The sequence below is a fragment of the Panthera uncia genome, chromosome F2 (assembly GCF_023721935.1).
Source record: "Panthera uncia isolate 11264 chromosome F2, Puncia_PCG_1.0, whole genome shotgun sequence".
Lineage (NCBI taxonomy): Eukaryota > Metazoa > Chordata > Mammalia > Carnivora > Felidae > Panthera > Panthera uncia.
The window spans coordinates 3,638,790-3,662,771 of NC_064812.1; the positions used below are offsets into that span (position 1 = coordinate 3,638,790).

At 45.8% G+C, this 23,982-nt stretch overlaps 1 protein-coding gene across 2 annotated transcripts in view; it reads left to right on the forward strand.

Annotated features, from left to right (window-relative positions):
- The window catches only part of TRAPPC9 (trafficking protein particle complex subunit 9), a 566,939-nt gene that overhangs the window by 354,234 nt on the left and 188,723 nt on the right, over positions 1–23,982 (forward strand). For both annotated transcript variants that reach the window (XM_049633425.1, XM_049633426.1), the window contains 2 exons: positions 2,159–2,301; positions 22,993–23,103. In XM_049633425.1, coding sequence (XP_049489382.1) covers positions 2,159–2,301; positions 22,993–23,103 — 254 coding nt within the window. The remainder of the gene's footprint in view (positions 1–2,158; positions 2,302–22,992; positions 23,104–23,982) is intronic.

Here is a 23,982-nt window from a genome sequence, read left to right on the forward strand (position 1 = left end):
CCCCTCCCGATGCCCTTTCTGTGACCACTTGCCCATGCAGGTTGTTTATTTACCAAGTCTGCGCTGCGGTCGCCTCTCCGTTGGAGACAAGAAATAAGTCAACAAAAGCGATAACTAAAGGCTCAACACGGTGTCTGGCCAGGAGGGTTTATTGAAACAGGACTCCTGAACAGAGAGAGGAAGGCAGGCAGCTCCTTCATCCTGTCGGAAGCGTGGCTTGGTGGCGCTCTTACCAGGGGAGAGGACGCGTGCGTCCCCCCCCCCCCCCCCACCTTGGGCACATGGCGCTGAGGTCCCGGTTGGCCATGGCCGGCGCCGCCCTGGTCTCTCTGGCCCAGCAGAGAGCTCGGACTTGCACACGTGTCTTCAGTGGTCCGCTGAGGGCCGGCTGCGGGTACTTTCTCAGACCCCTCTTTACGTGGCCTAGCTGCAGCGGTGGACGTTCCGGCCCTTCATCCTGAGGGTCTGCCTCCCTGGGATTCCCGTGACTTTCGTCTCTCGTTGCTTATGCTTTTGGGGTCCTGCCTGTGAAACCACAGCCTCGTCCACGGTCACGAAGATCTACTTCTGTTTTCTTCTTACGGTTTGATCAGCAAGCTTTCCGTGTCAAGAACCATACAGTACATACTTTGGTTTTGTCGGCCACGAATGGTTACTTTCATATGTTCTTTGTTTTTCTTTGTTGTTGTTTTAGAGCCTTTGGACTCCGTAAAAACTGCTCTCGGGGGTGTACAGAACCAGGCTTCAGGCTGCTTTTGGCTGGGCCGTAGTTGGCTGGGGCCCATGCTGGGACTTGACCGCAGAAGGTTGAGTCACCGGAGTGAGGGGTTGAGCTGGGTTTGAGATTTCTTGTTGCTATAGTTACTTGGGCACGCCACAGGCTCCCAAATTCCTCTGCTGTTGTCATATGCTGGGGGGCAGGGCAGAGGGTAGGGGCTGCTGAGACGCCAGGGCGTTTGCCCAGGGTGGTCTTCCTCCGTCCCCAGCCCTTCCTGCACCACCAGGGCTAGGGGCTTTCCATACCGTGTTCCTTCCCCACTGGTGCTGGTGGCAGGAGCAGGTGGGGGTCTCCCTGCTGTCCTTGTCCCGCACTGTGCATCTGGGTCTGATGTTATGGGCTCCTTGGCATCCCTGCCCCTTGCCCACGTGGCGACCTCTCTGCCCAGTACATGGTGGGCATTGTGGACGAGTGGGTTTCCAGCTCCGACAGCATTGGTACGGGATTCTGGCTGGGGACCACCTCCTGCCCTTCCCCCCACTAGAATGGGTATTTATCCCTGCCACTGTACTCTTGGCATTGGTTGCCCCTCCTCCAGAAGCTTAGGATTTTGCTTCAGGGTAGAGAAGGGTCTGCTTGGGGATGGGAGGGGAGTGTGGGGTTGGGGCTGGTGTCTTGGCTTCTTACCTTTATTTGGTGGCTGCTGACTCCCTTCCTCCATGCCCGCGCTCTGGAGGGAGGCTACCTCTGCTTCCCCCACCGCAGCCCCTGCCCTAGTCCTCTGTGTGTATACCCCGAGAGGGTTCATGGTGAGGAGCCTACGGTGGGTGGGAACTACCTTCTGGTCTGGGTTCCCAAGGGGGTCTTTGCTATTATTAGAGCCCCTACTCAGCCTTTAGCGATTTATTAACCTTTGGGCTAATTGCTTCCTGCCAGTTGCATGCTGGCTGGCTCTGTACTTGTAGAGAAGATATCCCTACCCTTTACCTTCCAGAAGGGCCTTGTACCTCCTTGGCCTTCTGGCTCTGTGGTTGCCCTGTGACCTCATCTCTTGATGGGTTCAAGGAAGTGTCAGGAGTTTGTAGCTGGTCAGCCTTACTGACTGTTGACCTGGGAGCTATGCTGTACCTCCTGGACAGAAGTGCCACCTTCCCCCAACACCCTCGTCTGTATGTTGAAGTGATGCTGATTGAAATGCGTTTTTCTCTCAGAAATGCTCTAGGAACCACAGAATAATTTTGGAGCCTTTTTCCATTTGTGCATCTGGGCTGAGGGATGTTGGTGCAGACACAGGGCATCCTAGGAAAGACGGTGCAGGGGCCCGGTTTCCGAGTTGCCCAGTTGGGGTTATCTTCCCTCTTAACCTAAGTGAAGCCTGCCTTCTGGAAGAAAGCCCATCAACTTCGCGATTACTAACATACCGTGTTTACATCATTTCAGACCTTGGAAGCTATCCTGAATTTCAAATACTCTGGAGGCCCGGGCCACGCTGAAGGGTATTACAGGAACCTGTCCCTGGGGCTGCACGTGGAGGCCGAGCCGTCTGTGTTCTTCACCCGAGTCACTACTCTGCCGGCGACCAGGTAAGAGGATCTCTGCCCTATGATTGCCTTCTTCTGGAATCTGACAGCACTGCATTTGGAATTCTGACCTCAGGATTCATCTTGGTCCCACCTCTAGTCAAATCCACACCACCGTGCCAAGTTGCGTAGCCTCCCTGGGACTCAGGTTTCTGTATCAGAAAAACAGGCCTTCTAAGAAGTGCCTTTTCCTTTAGTTGTAGTGGACGGGCTTTACACCTTGTAACGTGGCAGAATAATAACATCAACATTGCAACATGCTTGCTTGTGGCCGTCATTGTACAGGACACATTTCCCACTCATGGCCCTGAGGCTGGTCCTGGCTTCAGTCTGATTCCCTCTCCTGCTAGTAGGGGTTCGGCAGGTAGCCACACGTCCTGGGGACTCCTGGAGTCTAACATCTCTTCCTGTGTCACTTCCGGCATCCCTGGAAAACACCGTGCAGAGCCAGGCTGTCCAGGATCTAGCCACCTCCCTGTTCATGGAGTTCCCGGCCATCTAGAGCCCTGGGCTGTTTCTGCCCAGGGCGCCCATCTTGCACAGACATTTTCTCTCCAGTTTACTCCTCCAGGCCTAGCCTTCCTCCAGGGGGAAAGAAATCAGACAGCGTGTCTATGTCAAACCCAGAAGTGGCCAGAGGTCCTAGAGGTACTCTGCTCTGAGGCAGGAGAATGACAATATCGCATCGAAAACTTTGAGAGAGAGCCGGGAGTGGTTGGTTCTGAAAGTGGTGGGTGGTATTCCATCCAACGGGGCTGTTCTTCTCAGATTCCTCCTCCAGCGGCCAGCAGCCAGCAGCCTGTGGGAAGCAGGTGCAGATTACCACCGAGTACTTCCTATTTATTTTCGTGTCCAGTGGTTCCTTGCATGTTGGGGTAGGATGCAGTGGGACAGGATTACTTCTTCCTCTTTTTTTTAAAGTTTATTTATTTTGAAAGAGAATGCAAGTGGGGGAGGGCAGAGAGCGGGGAGGAGAGAGAGAATCCCAAGCTGGCTTCGTGCCATCAGCGTGGAGCCCAATGCGGGGCTCGAACCCATGAGCCGTGAGATGATGACCTGAGCTGAAATCGAGTCAGATGCTTAACCAGCTGAGCCCCCAGTGCCCCTAGTATTGTTTATTCTTGATAGAGTTACGGTGGCAGTGATCACAAGCACCTCTGTAGCCTTGAACTGGGAAAGAACATCACAGGCAGCAGCCCCTTCCCTCCACCCGTGGGTTCCGTGTTCCACAGAGTGAAAGAGAGGGATGTTGCTGCCCACGTTAATGTTGATAAAAAAACTCCTTTTAAAGTGATACAGCCCCAAATAATAAGTGTGGTTTTGGTTTATAGGAAAGACCATTTTTCTTCCCAGCCGTTGGAGAATGGCTCCGCAAGAATTAATGGCTTAGCTTGGGCTTCTTAGCATCACATTTCATCATCTGTCACTTTTTTCAGTCCGTGGAGTAATAGTGTTTCTTGCCAAGGCTTGCCTCTGTTTTGCATTTGTTGTATAAAGCATCAAAGCACTTACCCCCGGGGAGGCTGTGACCAGGGCTGCTGCCAGATGCTCTGAGAGTATTTCAGGCCCTTCCCGTGCATTAGGGCTGCTCCGTGATGTACCTGCTGTGTTCCTTTCTCATCCTCGCATCGCCTGCTGCCACTGCTCATATAAATAGTTCTTGGAAGCAGCACAGGTTGTCACTGAGTTGGGTTTTCTCCCCCCTCTTGATACCTGGCTTCCATGTCATGGCCCCTGCAGCTCTAAATGACAATTTAAGATGACAAAAATGCTGCCATGTGGAAAGGAGCAAACACACTTGGAAAAGTCAGTGGTTAGCTCAAGTGCTCTTTGGCTCCCGATTACCCCACCCACTGATTCTACTCTTTCTTGTCGGCCGACGTGGTCTTTTTCTTGCTCTCGGGATTGATCTCCTAACCCTCCCTTTCCGTTCCCGCTAAGTCTGATTCTCCCCAGATCCTGTGGATTGAACCTCTGAGACATCTCCTGACCCCCTCTGCATTCCACTGCACGTCTTGGTTACCTCTCCTTGACACTTTAGGAGTAGTTGCCTGTGTGGTCCCCCTGCCTCCAGTTTTGCTCCTGCATCATCCTGTAAATGCAGACGGATTAAAGACTTTCCCAGTACTTGGGAGATAAAATTCAAAGTCCCTATCGTGATATTCAGGGGACTTAAAAATTTGAGCCAGACCTTTGCCTTTAGCTCTGTTTGTTCCCACTTCCTCCACACATCCAGGAGAAGACACTTTGCCTCTGTCAGCAGCACTAGGTGTATCAAGACCATTTCCTGCAACATGTCTTTGCATACATTTCTAAAACTCTTCTTAAACTGTCTTTCACCTACTCTTTTGGGAAAAGTTTGTTGGCCATTGATGATCTACTATGTCACCAGTTTTGTAAAATTTTCCTGAATGTGACTAGATAGAGTTGGTTGGTCCTTCTGTGCGCCTTGTGTTTCCAGTAAAGTACTTACCAGACTATAAGCCTTTCAACAAGTACCTTGAATGTTTCATTTATTCTTTAAATAAACACCAGTATTTCATATTTTAGATAAAGCACTCAGTGGGGTAGTAAATGGGTAGAGCCCGTCCTTGTGTTTCATCAGCCTGGTAAAAGCTAATCAGGCAGAAATAATATCAAATGGAAACATGGGTCTATATTAAGGAATGTTGAATCCTAGAAATAGAAATAGCAAGTGAATAAACAGAAAAGATTCTTCCCCTTGCTTCTTAATTTCTCTAAAAGACTATTGACTATTTAAAGAAAAAATAAGAGCATATAATTTTGCTGTGCATATCATATAGAGAAGTAAAATATGTAACCAAAAATAGCACAAAGAAATGGAAGGGAGACGGAGGAGAGGAGGATGGCGGTTCTTACATGCTACTGTTATGATACCGTTTGAAGTTAAAATGTAGTAAGTTAAAGATGCATATTGGAAACCCTTTAGCAACCACTTAAAGTGTGGATAATAAGCCAGAAGAGAGAAAATGAGTTACTAGAAAATGCTTAATCTGAAAAGGGGGGAAGAGGTGGCAAGTAAAGAACTAGAATCTTATAGTCGAATAGCAATGTGGTAGACTTAAGTCTAATGTACCAAGAATTGTATTAAATGTAAATGGACTAAAGACTGTATGTAAAAGTTTAAGTTGTCAGACTATAGTAAAACAAACAAACAAACAAACAAACTAGAGACAACTACATGTTTTCTACCAGAAACTCACAATTATGTAGAGTGTATAAGTACACATATGGGGGGGAAGATATGCCATGCAAACAATCATGAGAAAGTTGGTGTGGGTATATTAATATCAAACAAGTAGACTTTGAGGAGAAAAGGGTAGGATAATTTTATTGATAGAAAGGTCGAGTCCTCAAGAGTACATAAAAAGTATAAATGCAAATGTACTTAAAACATAACTTCAAAATAAAACCAGGATCTTGGGGAGAAACGGAAAATACCAGTTATAGTTGGGTATTTCAACACCTGTATCTCAGTAGTTGATAGACAAGCAGACAGAAAATTAGTAATAATATAGGAAACATGTATACTTGTAGTAAATAATTCCAGCTAACTGATATTTATAGGACACTAAATGCATATATTAGAAAAGATGAATGGTTCAAAAAAAGGGTGAAGAGTAGTTACCAATGAAATGGAAAATGAAAAAATAATATGTAAAGTAAATGGAACTAAAAGTTGATTCTTGGAAAAGATTAATAAAATTAATAAACTATAGCCAGGATGATCAGAATTAAAAAGAGAAAATACAAATTACTGTGAATGAATCACTATAAATTCTGTACACATTAAAATAATAAAAGTATATTATGATAAATCATATTCTGATAAATTTTACAAATGAAAAATGTTTTGAAAGACAGAAATTACTAAAGTTGACACAAGAAGAAATAGAGTCCTTGAGATAGTCACATATCAGTTAGTTTAAATTCTTAATTAAAAACTCCCCATGAAGCAAACTTTACGCTCAGATGGGTTCACTGTGAAATATATCAAACTTTTAAGGAGAAATAATACCACTTTTACAAAAATTCTTCCACAAGTAGACTAGGGAGGGAATACTTCCAATTCTCATTTTATGACACTATCTTCACCCTGATGCCAGTTGGGAGAAACATTATGAGAAAGCAAATGTTGTGATCCATGTCCTCATGTGCATAATTCTAAAAATTCAGAACTGAATACTAAGAAATCCACCCTAGCAATATAAAAGAGATATGCAATATGAATAATTCAGGTTTCATCCAACAACACAAGGTTGTTTTACCATTGAAAAATCAGTGCATTTACTAACAAAACAAAGGAGAAAAATAAGATGTCAGTTGATGAAAAAAATCCTCTGACAAAATTGAACACTTATGATAGAAACTGTCCATAAACAAGTCTCGGAGGAGAACTTGTGCAGTCTGATCTGGATGATCTACAAAACCCTAAAATTATGTAGCTTAACATAATACTTAATTGGGAAAGACTGAGCACTTGTTCTGAGATCAGGACCAGTCAAGACAAGTATGTTTGCTCTTGCCAGCGTATTCATTACTTTTCTGCCATTTCTACCTAATCAGGGCAGGCAATGAGATGAGAAACGAATTAAAGCTGTAAAAATTGGAAATGAAGAACAGTTAGCAATCACATGTGTTTGCACGATACATATGATCATGTACGTAAATATCCTAAGAGATCTACCACACTGAAGAAATTATTAGAACTAATAAGTTAACAAGATTGCAGGATGATACCATATTATATTCAGAAATCAACTATGGTTTTATACACTGGCGTATAGTAGCAATTAATTTGCAAATGAAATTTTGAAAATATGTGTATTATAGTAAAAAACATTCAACACTTAGGGATAAATCTTTTTAAAGATGATCTCTACCTTGAAAATGTCAAAGTACAGCTAAGGGAAATTAGAGAACACTTAAATAATTGGAGAGCTGTACCATGCCTGTTGATTTAGAGAATCAATTATTGCTAAGATACCAGTTCCCCCAAATTGGATTATAAATTCAGTGCAATTCCAGTCAAAATCCCAGCAGGTTGGGTGCCCAGGTGGCTTGGTCGGCTAAGCGTCCGACTCTTGATAGCAACTCAGTTCTTGGTCTCAAGGTCATGAATTCAAACTCCACGTTGGGCTCCACCCCAGATGTGAAGCCTACTTGGAAAAAAAATAAAATCCAAGCAGATTTTTTTGGAGTGCAATTGACAAGTTGTTACAGAAATTATTTCAAAATGCCTATTGCCAATGGACTAGACACACATCTACACACACACACACACACACACACACACACACACAAAGTTGGTGTAGGCGATGATTTTAAGGCAGTGTGCCGTTAGACTAGCTAAGACAGTGCTATTGTTATAGACAAAGGGATCAATGGACCGTAATAGTCTAGAGATAGGCTTTTTTATATAGGATCAAATGATTTTTAAGGTATGAAAACAACTTCACGTGGAGTGAAAAGGTTTTTCAACAAATGGTGCTGGAAGAACTGGATACGAATGTGGGGAAAAGAAGAACTTTCACCCATAGATTCCGTCATACACAAAAATTCATTTGAGATGGGTTCTAGACCCAAAAGAAAAAACTTTGCTACTTTTTCTTTGAAAAGGTTTATAAAGTATCTTTGTAACTTTGGTGCAAAGATTCCTCAGGTGGGGTCAAAGACTACTAACTATAAAATTATAAAGTTGATAAAATTTAAAATTTAAGACACAGAATTGAAGCAGGCCCCAGGCTGAGCTGTCAGCACAGAGCCTGACACAGGGCTCAATCTCAGCGACCGTGAGATCTTGACCTGAGCTAAAGTCAGACGTTTAACTGACTGAGACTCCCAGGAGCCACAAGAACACTTGATTTTATTCTGGAGAAGGAAAGGTGGCAAAGAAAATGGAACATTGTCCAAATTCTTGAAGAATGAGCAAGGTTTCACCACTCATTTGCTGGGAGGAGTGGGGGACTAACACTGGACTTCTGTTTCCTTGGCCAGATTTTGAGCTCTGTGCAGTGCGGAGGCAGGAGGTTAACCTTGGTACCTCAAGGCTTGGCACCTTTGGCCCATGGTAGGGCCGTGTGAAACTTAAAGAGTGATTGGACGAGTATAGACAGTTCTTGACTTATGATGGCCTGATTTAGAATCTTTCAACCTTTAGTAGGGTGAAAGTGATCTGAATTCAGTTTCTACTGTTTTTGTGATTTTGAACTTGGATCTTTTCCTGGGCTAGCGGTATGTGGATACTTGCTTATTAGGCTGGGCAGCGGTGGGGAGCTGCGGCCCCAGTCAGCCAGTGAGTATGAGGGTCCACGACTGGCACACTGACGGCCATTCTACATCCGCAACGGCCATTCTGTTGGTCAGTACAGTAGTCAGTTATATGAGATATTAAATAGGCATTTTTGATGTTTCTGCCCAACTGTAGACTAATGTAAGTGTTCTTAGGCACATTTAAGGTGGGCGAGGCTAAACCGTGATATTTGGTAGGTTAGTGTATGAAATGCATTTCAGCTTAGGATGGGTTTATCTGGATGTAACTCCACTGTAACTGGAGGAGGATCTGTAGATGACGGCAATACTACATTTTTTCAGGTGTCTTTTGTGTAAAAGGCATTGCTTCTAAAAAATTTTCTTAAGCTCTGTTTTCCTTAGAGACCTGTGTAAAATAAACTACATGGCCTGGAATATAGTAGAATTACCATGCATTTGATTTGGGTACTCCAATTTTGCTTTTCATTGAGGTTGATGTGACAGTGCTTCTGGAATTCATTATTTTTTATCTTGCTCACAAGTGAGTTTTCTGTTAGCATCATGCCATTTTAGAGTCAAGCATCCATCCCCATAGCGGGCCCATTTTGACGCATTTGCTTTATAAATGGGGTCCAGAGAAGGGTGTGTGATTTGCCCAGGTTCTCACAGCTTGCTGGTGACAGACTGGCATCCACGGGTCACGGCTTCAAGGCCTCTGCAGCACAGACGGCTGGGTGACCCACAGTACATGTTAGTTGGAGCTTGTATGGAGATTCGGGCTGACTTTGGTGCAAAAAAGCCACATACACATCAAAAGATAACTGTTGCTGGCATAAACAATCTACTTGGAACCCCAAATACAAATGGATACGAAGGCATTATGCTCCTTTGGATGGTTCCATATACCTGCTCCTCTCGCGAATATTGATAACTGATGCAGTTTTTCTCACTGGGAGTTGTTTAATGAGAGTGTTTTAGGAGTGAAGGGGGATGGGAAATCCTATTTATTCAGGGCCTGCTGTATTCTAGGGAGTGACCCAGGTCTGTCGGGCTCAGCGCCCTATTAAACTCCGTAAACCCTTCGAAGTCGGCCTTGCTCTCTGGAGATGTTGCCTGAGCCGCACGTTAACGAGCGGAAGAGGTGTGGTGTGCTTTCCGGCCTTCTGGGCACCGTTTCTGCCAGCGGTCCTCTGAGCTGGGAGCGCAGAGGCCTGGGTTCTGGTCTGCGTTCTGCCCCTCACCCCTGCCATATCTTTGGAGGCGGCTGGCTCTCCCCCAGGTCCGCCTTCCTGCCCCTCACGGGAGTGCTCGGCGTGGCCCTGCTCACCTCACCCGGCTGATGCGAGGAGCAGAGGATGCCACGGAGGACACAGGTGTGTTCTTGACCCCAGCGCGCGGTGTAGATGGGAGGCAGAGCTCTCTCTGCTCTTTCCCCCCACTTCTCCCTCAGGGGTGTGCGTGGGTCTCAGATGACTTGTATTGAGGAGATCGGTTGCTTTGAGATTCACTCGTTTCACACCAAGCTGGCTGGTATGTTGTTAGGGAGCAGACTGAAACGGATCGGGCCATGCCACCCCCGTCTGAATGCCCAGCCCTCGTCTCTCCTGAGGAGCAATTTCTTTCTAGTCTGTTAGGATAAATGATCCAATCTCACGCATTGCTACTCTGAGCTGTGTGAAAAACACTCTCCCCTGCGCAGGGCCAGGGTGTAATCGTTACTACGTTATTAAGAGAAATCCTACCACTTGACACATCACAGCACTTACCCCTGGCCGTTTACAAAAATCCCATTTCCCCCCATGGGGTAAGACCGCTCAACTCTGTAGGGAACATGTGCTCACAGACCCATAATAAAGGCAATCTTAACGTTGGGGTGTTGGGTTTTATCGTGGTAGATCTTTTTCAAGTGGTTACATTTATTTATTGAGTTGGTTTCAAGCTTAACAAGAATGTAGCGTTTTAACAAGCACCAGGATTCAGAAGACGTACCTGTATCTGCCTTCAAATTTTGATTCCACTCCTTACCTGCACTGTGATCTTGAGCAAATCATTTATATTCCTTTAGCCTGAAACAGGTAACATCGATAGTGTCCAGTTGTGCTGACGTTGTACAAATGTGTGCAAAGTACCTAATACAGTGCCTGACACCAGGTAGATCACTGAAAGGAGGTGGTTGTCACTTTTCTCGTGTGTCTGCCTTGCGTGTTCCAGTCATGTGCCACATTCTAGGGACAAAGGGCTGGGTGGGTCGTGCAGAAACATAACAGCTTTGGTGCAGCGGGCTCTGTGGACGTCCTTATGATGTCACTCACGGAACGTGTCTGAACGGTCCCTTCGCCTTTGCCCCACTGCTGGACGCACGGCTGTATCGGTACCGCCTAGCCAATGACGCAAGCGGTCACTGGAGCCCCTGTGTGGCTCGGTCCCTTAGGCATCCGGCTCTTGATCTCAGCTCCGGTCTTGATCCCAGCTCCGGTCTTGATCCCGGGGTCGTGAGTTCAAGCCCCGTACTGGGCTTCACCCTGGGCGTGGAGCCTACTTAAAAAAAAAATAACCAGGCAGTAAATCAATGGAATTGTTAAATGTTAGAATGGGGATGTGAGCGGTGTGGGGTGAGAATCTTGAAGCAAACGGCTGAATTTGCATCGGATGGTTTCAGGGGGTATGGCAGGAACTCTTCGGGGAGGTGGGGGTAGGGCACTTCGTGGTCCCTGTGATGGGGAGCGACGGGCAGAAGGGGGCGCCCAGTGCAGGGTGCGGCTGGGCACTGGAGTGGCCCTGGTGGCTGCTGGGGGGCGGGTATTAACCTGGTTTGGCCCCAGGTGGCTGGCAGCCACCAGAGAGCTGCCTCATCTTTTGCACCGGAGTATTTATTACCAATTTAAACCTAGGAAGAAAAGACTCAATCCTCCTCTCCTCTGAGATGACAGAAAATGAAATGCGGTTTTAAATTCTGTTGGTCTGATTCAGACCCATGCCATTTTTTTTTCAATTTATTTTGAAGTAGATTTTCACAGGAAGTTGCCAAAAAATGTACAGATCCTGTGCAGCCCACATCCCGCCCTCCCCAGTAGGATGTAAGATATTCAGGTCTGCAGTTGGGAAATGGAGAGAATAAATACTGAAAAGAATTACTTGAGGTGCCCAGTGAAGACCCCTTTATAATATTTAATGAACTTTCCAAATGTTTTTATTAAAAATTTTTTAAATGTTTATTTACTTTTAAGAGAGAGAGAGAGAAAGAGCGTGCACCAGCAGGGGAGAGGCAGAGAGAGAGGGAGACACAGAACCCGATGCAGGCTCCAGGCTCTGAGCTGTCAGCACAGAACCCTGTGCGGGGCTTGAACCCATGAACCGGGAGACCATGACCTGAGCCGAAGTCGGGTGCGTAACTGATCGAGCCACCCAGGCGCCCCAAACTTTCCAGATTTTTTCAACACAGAGGCTTTAGCAAGGTTTTTGATGTCCATGAGATATAGTAGGCCATGAAAGGCCCAGAAGTCCTGGAGACGGTGCCCTGTGCTTAGCCCTGGGTCCGTGTCTGGGGGAGGCCCGCTGCGGCCCCGCTCCCACTTGAACTGGAGATGGTATCGTTGGGATGCCACTCTCAGCTGCTGCCTCACACATCTAATTTCTGGGAAGGATGGTCCAGCGCAGGGTGGGGAACTCGTGCTCTTGCCTTGTGGCAGGGGCCAGGGTGGTCCAGCCAGCGAGCCCACGTGAGAGGGTGATGAGCCCGCCTCTGCCCCACCATCACCACCTTCTCGGCTGTCTGCGGGGACGGGAGGAGGGCTGCCTTGCCTCTTGGAGAACCACACACAGCACCGCTGCCCCCAGCTGCCACGGCGGTTCGGTCGGTGGGCGTGTCAGGTTGGAGGGAGCTTCCTCCCCTCCCCCACCTGCTGGCTCACGTTCCCTGAGATGATGACCCCCCCTTTCATTGTCTTTCCAGCTGTTAGTGTATTGTAGGCCTGCAGAGGCCCGGAGGGCGGGACGCAGCCTGTCAGAGGCAGGAGCGGCTGGACATTCCGTCTAGACTGATACCCACACGGTTAGCCCTCTCTGGCTCCTGGTCTGCTGGCCATGAGCCCCAGGTGTACCGCCTCCCAGTTTCTGTGTCTGCTCACAGGTGTATCTTGAGGAGACTCCTTTTGTGTCTTACTGATACTTAGTAATAAACTATTAAAACTGATAATTTTGGGGGGCTCGGGTGGCTTGGTTGAGCGTCTGACTCTCAATTTTGGCTTGGGTCATGATCTCACAGTTCATGAGTTTGAGCCCCACATTGGGCTCTGTGCTGACTGCTTGGAGCCTCCTTGGGATTCTCTCCCTCTCTCTCTCTGCCCCTTGCCTGCTCATTTGCACTCTCACTCAAAAAAAAAATAAATAAATAAACAACAAAAAAAATCGATAATTTTAAGTGATCTGTATTTTATCTTAGGTTGTGATATCCTTAAATATCACATGTTGATGTTCATTTTAAGACCATATACTTACTAAAGACAGATGTAAAGTTTTCTATTTAACAAATAATAGACACTAATATATTGGGAAAGTGTGATTTATAAATGTCAATTTAAAATGCCTGGGTCATGTTTGATTTAGGGATTGAACGTAAGGGTAAAGGTAGATTCTATAAAAGCAAAGGTTGGCCAGGGTTTCTTTGCAACCTAATGATTAGAATTCTTGCACTTTGCATTTTTAAAGTTTTACTAGTTTGTTTGTTTAATCCTTGTAGAGTGAGTCTCAAATGCTGATACGTGGAGTGATTCCAGGCGGGTGTCTGCTAATATTCTTCTGTGAGCAATTCTATTTGAATCTGGCTTCTCACCATTCCCAGAAAACGAAAAGCCATATTGGACCCGGTCATGCTTATGTGCTATCGTCGTGAGTCACAAAGCATCTGGCGGTGCCCAGCACACACACCTGGTGTCAGTCACCAGAGGCACAATGTCACACGTGTGCTCCTGGCTCCTGTCTCTCACTCGTGGTCCGTTCTGAGTACAAGTTCGGCGATGTGACGGAGAGTAAGCGGTGGGTTCTTCGGAGCTGCTGTGGTGCTATGCCGGTCTGTTGGAAGACGAGGCCGCATTGTGACCGAGCCGCGAGCATGTTTCTCCGAGCGCCAGCGGCTCCTGGGCGCGCTGCGTCCTGCACCCTCAGCCTGTGACACGGTTGCTTTCTATTTAAACAGCTTTATCGAAACGTCATTCACATACCATACAGTCCACCCGCTTAGACCGTAAGTGAGTATGTTTAGTATGTTCAGAGAGTTGTTCAACCCTTAGCGCAGTCTGAATTTGGAACTTTCCACCCTCCCCGAAGAGGCCCTGTGCCCTTTAGCAGTTACGCCCATCCTTCATTCCTGGCAGCCACAAATCTCTCTCGATTGTCTGTTCTTGATATTTTATGTCAGTGGAATTATGCAGTAGGTGACTGTCTTCTTCCACTTAGCATAGGGTTTTCAAGGTTCACCCATGGTGAAGTATCCTGTCCTTTGTTTTTACGGCTGAATAATATTCCATCGTGTGGATATACCACGTTCTGTTGATCCATTCTTGAGTTGATGGGTATTTGGGTGGATTCCATTTTCTGGCTGTTACGAATAATACTGTTTTGAATATTTATGGGCAAGTTTTTGTGTGGACATATGTTTTTATTTCTCTTGGGGATACCTAGGAGTGGAAATATCCGATCATATGGTAACTCTATATTTAATCATTTTAGAGACCTGCCAGACTGTTTTGCAAAGTGGGTGCACCATTTTGCATTCCCACAGTAGTATCTGAGGGTTCCAATTTGTGCACGTCTTGCCGACATTTGTTAGCGTGTCTTTGTAATTATAGCCATTCCAAGTGGCTTCTCTTAAAGGGAAGTTTTTAAAACATCATTTAAGAACTTATTAACTGAAAAGTTAGAAACAGAGATCCTTCCTGCCATTCTCAAGCTGGGCACTCATTTTTTTTTTTTTCTGGAAAGAAAGCAGATGAGAGAAAACAAGAAGGCTTACAGAACTTTGATAAAAGACCGCACGGATTTGGCCAATTTGGTGTGCGTGGCTATCCCCGTGTGTTTTGGTTTTGTTTGCTCACTTGACTGCACTCCTCAGGATGATTGAACACTAACATTTAGACCCTGGGAGGCCTCAGAGATACTGACCAGACTCTGGGGGGCTGAGGGGAGAGAGCGCCCCACTTACTTTCTGGTTGAGGCACTGCAGTGTTTAGATAGACTGAGACCTTGGCGTGGGAATTTCTCAGGCTCACTTTCAGCTGAGTCAATATTGAATAATTAGCTGGGAGTGCTTGGTTGGCAGGCCTGTATGCTTTCCCTTTGGCGGCTCCACTGACAGCCACCCAGCTAATAATAATCACCAGCTCGTGTGTTGATGTAATCCTCTGCCGGAGTTTTCTTCCTACTCCTACTTTCACCTTCTTTTTCCATTGGAACCTTTTAATAATTTTATGATGCGGGCACTCTTGTCCCCGTTGGGAAAACTGAGGCTCAGAGAAATGAAACGGTTTGCTTAAGACGTTACAGACATTGTGCTACAGAATTGGTATTCATTCACGACAAGTTTTATGCACTAGAGCTCATCAGACTCGTCATGATGTTTATTTTTTCATTGCGTCAATTAAAAACATTTTAAATTGACACACAGTAAACTTGACTTCTCTGATGTACAGTTTTATGAGTTCTAACTCACAATGACATTTGTATATTCACCACAGTCAGGGTAAAAAACAGTTCTATCACCCCCCAAAAGTTCATTCATTGTGTTACCCGTTATAATCTTACCCTGCCCCACCCCTCAACAGGTGACCACAGATCTGTTCTCCGTCGCTGGGTTTGACTCTCCCAGAATGTTATATAAATGGAATCATGCTGTATTTAAGCTTTTGAAAGTGAGTTTTTTCACTGACCATTGATTTTGAGATCCGTCCCAAGTTGTTGAATATATCAGTAGTTGGATTTTTTTTTTATTATTGCCAAGGAGGTTTCCGTTGTATAGATGTACTGTAGTTTGTGAGTTCTTGTACCAGTTAAAAGACATTTGGATTGTTTCCAGCTTTTTTTTTTTTTTTCAAGTTAGTTAACATACACTGTAGTCTTGGCTTCAGGAGTAGAAACCAGTGATTCATCATTGATCTATAACCCCCAGTGCTCATCCCAACAAGTGCCCTCCTTAATGCCCATCACCCATCTAACCCATCCCCCCACCCAACACCCTTCCAGCCACCCTCAGTTTGTTCTCTGTTTTCAAGAGCCTCTTAACGTTTGCCTCCCTCTCTGTTTTTATTTTTTTCCTTCCTCTCCCCTAGGATCACCCATTAAGTTTCTCAAATTCCACATATGAGTAAAATCATGTGATATCTGTCTTTCTCTGACTTATTTAGCTTAGCATAATAACCTCCAGTTCCATCCACATTGTTGTAAATGGCAAGATTTCATTCTATTTCATCACTGAATAGTATTCCATTGTATATGTAAACCACATCTTCTTAATCCATTCATCAGCTGGTGGACATTCAGGCTCTATCCATAATGTGGCTATTATTGACAGCACTGCTCTAAACATTGGATACATGTGCCCCTTCAAATCAGCATTTTTGTATCCTTTGGATAGATTCCTAGGAGCAATTGCTGGGTCATAAGGAAGTTCTATTTTTAATTTCTTGGGGAAACTCCACACTCTTTTCCAGAGTGGCTGCACCAGTTTGCATTCCCACCAAGAATGCAATAGGGCTCCCCTTTCTCTACATCCTCACTAGCATCTGTTGTTTCCTGAGTTGTTAATTTTAGACATCCTGACCGGTGCAAGGTGGTATCTCTGTGGTTTTGATTTGTATTTCCCTGATGATGAGTGATGTTGAGCATCTTTTCATGTGCCTGTTAGCCCTCTGGATGTCTTCTTTGGAAAAGTATCTATTCGTGACTTTTGCCCACTTCTTCACTGGATTATTGGGTTTTCTTTGGTGTTGAGTTGGATAAATTCTTTATAGATTTCCCTTTATCGATATGTCACTTACACATACCTTCTCCCATCCTGAAGGGTTGCCTTTAGTTTTGCTGATTGTTTCTTTTGCTGTGCAGAAGCTTTTTATCTTGATGAGGTCCCAATAGTTCATTTTTGTTTTTGTTTCCCTTGCCTCTGGAGACATGTCGAGTAAGAAGTTGCTGCAGCCGAGGTCAAAGAGGTTGCTGCCTGTTTTCTCCTGTAGGATTTTGATGGTTTCCTGTCTCGCATTTAGGTCTTTCATCCATTTGGAATTTATTTTTGTGTCTGGTGTAAGAAAGTGGTCCAGTTTCCTTCTTCTGCATGTTGTTGTCCAGTTCTCCCAGCACCATTTGCTAAAGAGACTTTTTTCATTGGATTCTCTTTCCTGCTTTTTCAAAGATTAGTTGGCCCTATATTTGTGGGCCCATTTCTGGGTATTGTCCCCAGCTGTTTGTGATTGTGAATAGAGCTGCTATAAATACCTGTGTATAGTGTTTTCATGAATGTAGTATTCGTGGGGATTTTTTTTTCATGGCTTAAAATATGGTCAGTATTCTGGTAAATGTTGCTGAACGCTTGAGAAGTACATGTGCTGTGCTGCTGTTGGGTGGAGTGTTTCTCTTAGTGTCCATCAGATCCAGGTGGTCTGTGGGGTTGTTTGTTCTGTGTCCTTGCTGATTTCATGTCTGATTTGCCGTGCCTTGCTGAGAGTGGGGTGACATCTTCAACTTGGCGATTTTGTCCATTTCTTCTTTCACTTCTCTTTTTTTCTGTATTTTGAAGCTTCTGTAGCTAGGTGTATTTAGGTTAAGAATTATTATGTGTTCTTGGTATATTAATGCTTTATCATTATATAATGATCCTTCATGTTTTTGTTGATTTTTTCTCAAATTTTTATTTAAATTTTAGTTATTACCATACAGTACAATATTGGTTTCAGGAGTAGAGCTCAGTGATTCATCACTTACGTACAACACCCAGTGCTTATCACAAGTGCTCTCCTTAATACCCATCACCCATGTAGCCCATTCCTCACCCACCTCCCTCCATCAACCCTCAGTTTGTTTTCTGTTGTTAAGAGTCTCTCATGATTTGGTTCTCTCTCTCTCTCTCTCTCTCTTTTCCCCTTCCTGTATGTTCTTCTGTTAAACTGTACATGAGTAAAATCATATGGTATTTGTCTTTCTCTGACTTACTTTACTTAGCATAATACAGTCTAGCTCCATCTATGTCATTGCAAATGGCAAGATTTAATTCTTTTTGATGGCTAATATTCCATTGTGTGTGTGTGTGTACACACACACACACAACACATCTTCTTTATCCATTCAACAGTTGGTGGACAGTTGGGCTCTTTCCATAGTTTAGCTATTGTTGATAATGCTGCTAAAACATCAGGGTGCATGTAACCCTTTGAATCAATATTTTTGTATCATTTGGTTAAATACCTAGTAGTACAATTGCTGGATCATATGGTAGTTCTGCTTTTAACTTTTTGAGGAACCTCCACACTGTTTTACAGAGTGGCTGTACCAATTTGCAATCCCACCAAGGGTCTAAAAGGATTCCCCTTTCTCCACATGCTTGCCAACACCTACTGTTTCTTGTGTTGTTAATTTTGGGCATTCTCATAGGCGTGAGATGATATCATGGTTTTGATTTGTATTTCCCTGATGATGAGTGATGTTGAGCAATTTTTCATGTGCATGTTAGCCATCTGAATGTCTTCTTTGGGAAAATGCCTATTCATGTCTTTTGCCCATTTCTTCACTGGATTGTTTGTTTTTTAGGTGTTGAGTTTGATAGGTTCTTTATAGATTTTTGGATACTAACCCTTTATCTGATATGTCCTTTGTGAATATCTTTTCCCATTCTATAGGCTGCCTTTTAGTTATGTTGATGGTTTCTGTTGCTATGCAGAAGCTTTTTATCTTGATGAGGTTCCAATAGTTCATGTTTGCTTTGTTTCCCTTGCTTCCGGCAATGGGTCTAGTAAGAAATTGTTCCCGCTGAAGTCAAAGAGGTTTCTGCCTGTGTTCTCCTCTAGGATATAACATTCTTCTTTATCTCTGCTTATTTTCTGCTCTTACATGTACCCCGAAGTGTCTGATACTAATGTAATACTCCAGGGTTGTTGTTTTTTTTTAAATGAATGTTTATTTGGTGTATTCTTTTCTATTCTTTTAGGCTATTCTATTTTATTCTTCTAGGCTATTCTTTTAGCCTAGCTATATTGTTCTATTTAAAGTGAGTTTATTCTAAATAACATATAGTTCGGTCTTTTTGAGTCTATTCTTACAGTCTCTGTTAATTATAATGTTTAGGTCATTTATATTTAATGTAGTTCTTGATGTATTCCTACGTAGGTTTATCTATACTTTCTTCTAAGGGACTTATTTTTTTTAACATTTAGTTACACATCTATTTGAAATTTATTTTTGTTGATGGTGTGAGGTAGGGATATCATTTCTTGGTGTGTCTGCATCACCATGTGTACCAGCACTAGTTAGTGAATCTTCCCATTAATCAACACTGCCACTTCAGTCATATATCTACTTGTCTTATATTCATGGATCTGTTTGGGGCCTGTTTTTTTCCACTGATGTATTGATATATCACTGCCCCCAGCATCACTGTCCTCATTACTCCAGCTTTATAACAGTTCTTGATATCTGTTTGGCCAGCTCCCTTCCAAACATCGTCCTGACCATTGTTCTGTATGTTACTCGCCCTTTGGTCTTACATATAAATTTTAGAAGCAGTATTTTGAATAGTTTTGACCAAAACTGAAACTCTGTTGGGATTTTATATTGTGTTTCATTGAATTTCTAGAAATTTATAAAGTGGGGATGTATTTTTTTTTAATGTTTATTTTTTTATTTTTTTATTTTTGAGACAGAGAGAGACAGAGCATGAAAGGGGGAGGGTCAGAGAGAGGGAGACACAGAATCTGAAACAGGCTCCAGGCTCCAAGTGGTCAGCACAGAGCCCGACGCGGGGCTCAAACTCACGGACCGCGAGATCGTGACCTGAGCCGAAGTCAGCCGCTCAACCGACTGAGCCACCCAGGCGCCCCTTGGGATGTATTTTTAAAAAAGTTAAGTCTTCCCCTCCTTGAACAAAATCCGTTTCTGCATTTATTCATTGTCTTCAATACCAATCCATAAAACTTTAAAACCATTCTTCATGAATGTCCTGCAAACATTTTAAAAAAGATTTATTCCTACGTGCATTGCTATTGTAAATACGCTTTCTTAACACAATGATTTGGTAATCGTTTCTCATTGGCATATATGAAAGTTACTGATTTGTGTGGGTCTGTGTCCTCACCTACTATTCAACAGCCTTTTGAGTGTGGTTTTCCTCATTTTACAAAATGACTAAACGTTTTGTTTTGTAAGCTCACCTCCTCTTTCCCATCCCTCTCCCATCACAAGACTGTGATTTCCATGAAGGTGGAGGTGAATTTTTCTCGTTACTTTCATACAGACTCCCAGTGCCTGAAACAGTGCCTGACACACGGCAGGTACTCAGTGGATGTTTGTATGTGTTAGATGAAGTAACACAATTCCTAACCCTCAGCAGAGGAAACAGTACATACTAACTCAGTTGAGGTGGTTTCACACATACACACACACACACACACACACACACACACACACACACACACATGGCTGTCTTTGCCTGGAATGTGTGTCTCCTGTCTACATGACAGCATCATCCCCTTCCCAGGCAGATGGGCCAGTTCTTCCAGGAAGTATTCCTGGGTTTCCCTATACTTCATAAAGATGGATCCAGAAAAAAGACAAACTAAAAAAGAAGACAAAACAAAGCAAAGCAAACTGAGATTAAAAGTAGCTATGTGCTTAAATGGATCGTAAAACCTAAGAAAATCATCCAAAGTGATATGGAAAGATACACAGAGTAAAGGACATTATGGTGGGTACAAAATGCTGCTGCAGTTGAGGAAATTAATTTATGAATGATAGAAAGTAAAGGTCTTCCAGTACATCATGACTCCAACACTCCCGGGGAATAGAAACACCATGTCAAGAGGCCCCCACACTCAGTGAGTCAGAGGAAACAGAGGACACACGAGCATGACGGACTGGTGTTCATTCCCGTGCAGTTCTCTAACATTCTGTGAGTGAAAACCACATATATCTGAGTCTTTTCTTCCTGCTCTAAAAAATCACTTCAATTTTCCTCCTCTGATAAATGTTTTACGAATTCCCATTCCTGATGAAAGATTTTGCTGTGATTAAAGATTTCATGAAGTTATGACAAAGGCAGAATAGATCTTCATTCTTGAAAGCTCATTTTTCTGTGAGCGGAGTGAAGACGCCTCTTGTATGCAGCTGTCAGAGCTAATGAATATTTTCCAAGTGCCGTACCTCTGGGGAAAACACTCCCACCCCAGGAACCTAGAATCAACCAACGCGAACCTGCTTCTCTGAAGCCGTGTGGAGCAACGTCTCACAGAAACAGCAGGAACGAGAAAGGTTTACCTTCCTTCCCTGAGAGTACAAGTTTACAAGTGCACATCTTGAAGAGCTGGTATTTCACAGATGCCCCGTAGCCTGGTGATGATGATGGCGGTGCGCATGTGTGTGTGTGCGTCCCTGACCAGGTGACTGCACACTTCCCCCCCTCAGATCCCTTCTCTGGAAAGAGCAGACAATGAAGTTTAGAATACTTGACTCCCTCTACCCTGAAAAGCAAAGGATTTTGAGTTGTAAGACTTGGGTGTTGGCCGCCTCACTGGTGTTGGTGGCCGTGCCCTGAGCCTCACTTTCCTTACCTATAAACGGGTCTGGGGAGGACAGCTTCCCGAGGGTGTGGAGGTGAAATGAAGTGCAGGCAGCCCTCACACACGGGATGTTTGCCCTCCCGCCTTCCTGTGCTACCAACAAAGCCTTGAGACATAAACTTGAGAACTTTGATGCCCTTTGGAGGGTCATGTTTTTTTTTTTTTTAATGTTTATTTACTTTAGAGAGAGAGACAGTGTGCGCAGGCAAGGGGCAGACACACACACACACACACACACACACACACACACACACACAGAGAATCCAAAGCAGGCTTCAGGCTCTGAGCTGTCAGCATGGAGCCCGACGCGGGGCTCGAACTCATGAACTAGGAGATCATGACCTGAGCCGAAGTCGGACCCTTGACCGACTGAGCCCCCAGGTGCTGGAGGGTCATGTTTTGAAGACCTACCAAGCTGAAGAAGACCTCAAGCACAGATCTTCTTCTGAGGCCTTTTTTCCTCCTATGAAAAAGTGCTTGCCTCACTCCAGAACCGTTTCTGCCTCTGTTGCTGACATCTGTGTCTGCTCCGGTCGTGGGTACGGCTGTCCCGGTCACATGAGCAAACACTTACTGGCTCTTTGTCGTGTGCCCGCTGTGACACTTGGTATTTAAGACACTGGGCAAGCTTCAGACGAGCTTTCGAGTGTAATGGAAACCTACCAAATGGTGACTGACCCAGACGGCACGCGTGCGGTTGCTGTTTGCGCGTGCAGCTGAGGAGTCTGGCGGGCAGGAGGCGCCGGGGGGCTGGTTTTGCTGCTGCACATGTCCTGGCCTCCCAGAATCCTCCCGGCCCCACTTGCATCCACAGCTTCCACGCCTCCCAGTGGGTGCTGGACTGCTCAGCATCCTGTTCCTGTCGAGGCAGGTGGGGCGTGGGAATGGGGAGGCTGAAGAGGGGACCACCTTCTCTTGTTGGGGGGGGCCGGGCCGTCTTAGCTGGGAGAGAAGGTCTCCTGTCCTCACTGGCTAACACCGTGGCTCCTGGACTTCTGCTGTGGCGGGGGCACTGGGATTTGAGCGTTGTTACCTTCTGGACTAGAGAGAACAGGGCTGCTGGTGTCAGGAGTGTGGGGGAGAGTAAGGAAGGTGCAGTTTGTGTGAGGCTCCCAGTAGGTGTGCACACACACCCCCCCCCCCCCCCCCCCCCGCGATGTGGTTCTCCACGTGCCAGCGCCCCGCACCTCGCTGGGCCCCAGCGGGAGCCCCGCAGGCCCGGCAACGGGGTCGCGACGCGCACGCGCCGTTCATTGACAGGCACTGTGTGTGCACCAAGCGCTTTGCCAGCCGCTGTCTTACTTCTGCGTCCGGTGTTCGAGGCCTCACACGCACGAGGCTTGGAGAACTCGGGTTACCGTCCCAGGGCCATTTCATTTGTAAAGGGCGCGCTGCGTTACAGGCGTGTGTCCCCGGGGCCAGGGAGGATCTGATGCCCAAACCTGTTTTGCAGAGTGAGCCTCTGTAACCCTTCATGCCGGGGCACGTGACAGTTTGATCCGTTGCTCCTCTGATATCCTCAAGCGGGAGGTCTTTGGGGAGGAGAAAAGGCCAAGTAGCTCTCCTCTCTGGCTCCCAGAAGGTCCTCAACTTTCCCTTGTCTTCCACACAGTACCCGCCAGTGCCACCTGCTCCTAGACATCTTCAACTCCACGGAGCATGAGGTGACGGTCAGCGCCCGCGGCAACGAGGAGCTCATCCTGCACGCCGGCGAGTGTCAGCGGTGAGTGTCCCCGCGTCCTGCCTCTCCCTGCTTCCGTCACCTCACTCGGAAGCACCTTGAGATAACCCTCCCTCTGAGCCCCCAGAGGATAGACGGGCTTGTCTGTCTGTCTCTCCGTGCAAGGTTCAGTGAAAGAACCCGAAGTGGCTTCGAATTGGAGGCAGGTATCGAGTCCAGGTAAAGCCACGGGGTGTCTGTCGAAGGAAGCAGTGGCACGTGCTTCCGGGAACCGCATCTCGGGAGACGCTGTGGCGCCTGGGCCTGCCTTGGCTGGCAAATTCTCGAAGCTGTGTCTGGGAATAGTTGATGTTGATTGCGGGGCCTGCATCGGTAGTACCGGGAAGTCCCTTGGAAGAATTCCGCAAAAAGGCCAGGCTCAGACCTGCGGGAGGGGTGTGGTGCCACCCACTCCCAGTCCCCAGATGGCAAAGACGGGGCTCCACCGAGCTGTGGACGTGCCCTGGTCCAGCAGGAGCGGAGTTGGAAGTGAGCGCTGACCCGAGCAAACCAGGGCCCCCAGGGCATGTCCCGAGGCAGGTGGACTTGAGGAGGAAGCTCTTCTGCCTGGGGAGCCCCTTCCCCAGGCCAGCCCCCTGCCCGCGGGGCCTCTGCTCACGTCGGCACCTTTGTCTCCAAGCCCAGCTCGTATGGTATAGACGGAATTATAGCTGGGATGAGATGGAAATGGAATGCAATTTTTATGTTTAATTGCAAAATACTTTCCACAGAAAGAAAATAATTTGGAAACCGGCACACGCATGTCCCAGATTTAAGCACTCGGTTATATTGGCCCCAGATCTCTGTCTCTTCCTATCTTTCTTCCTCACTCCTTCACTTCATCATTCTTTCTCTGTCAGTCTTGTCTGTGTCTTCCTCTTT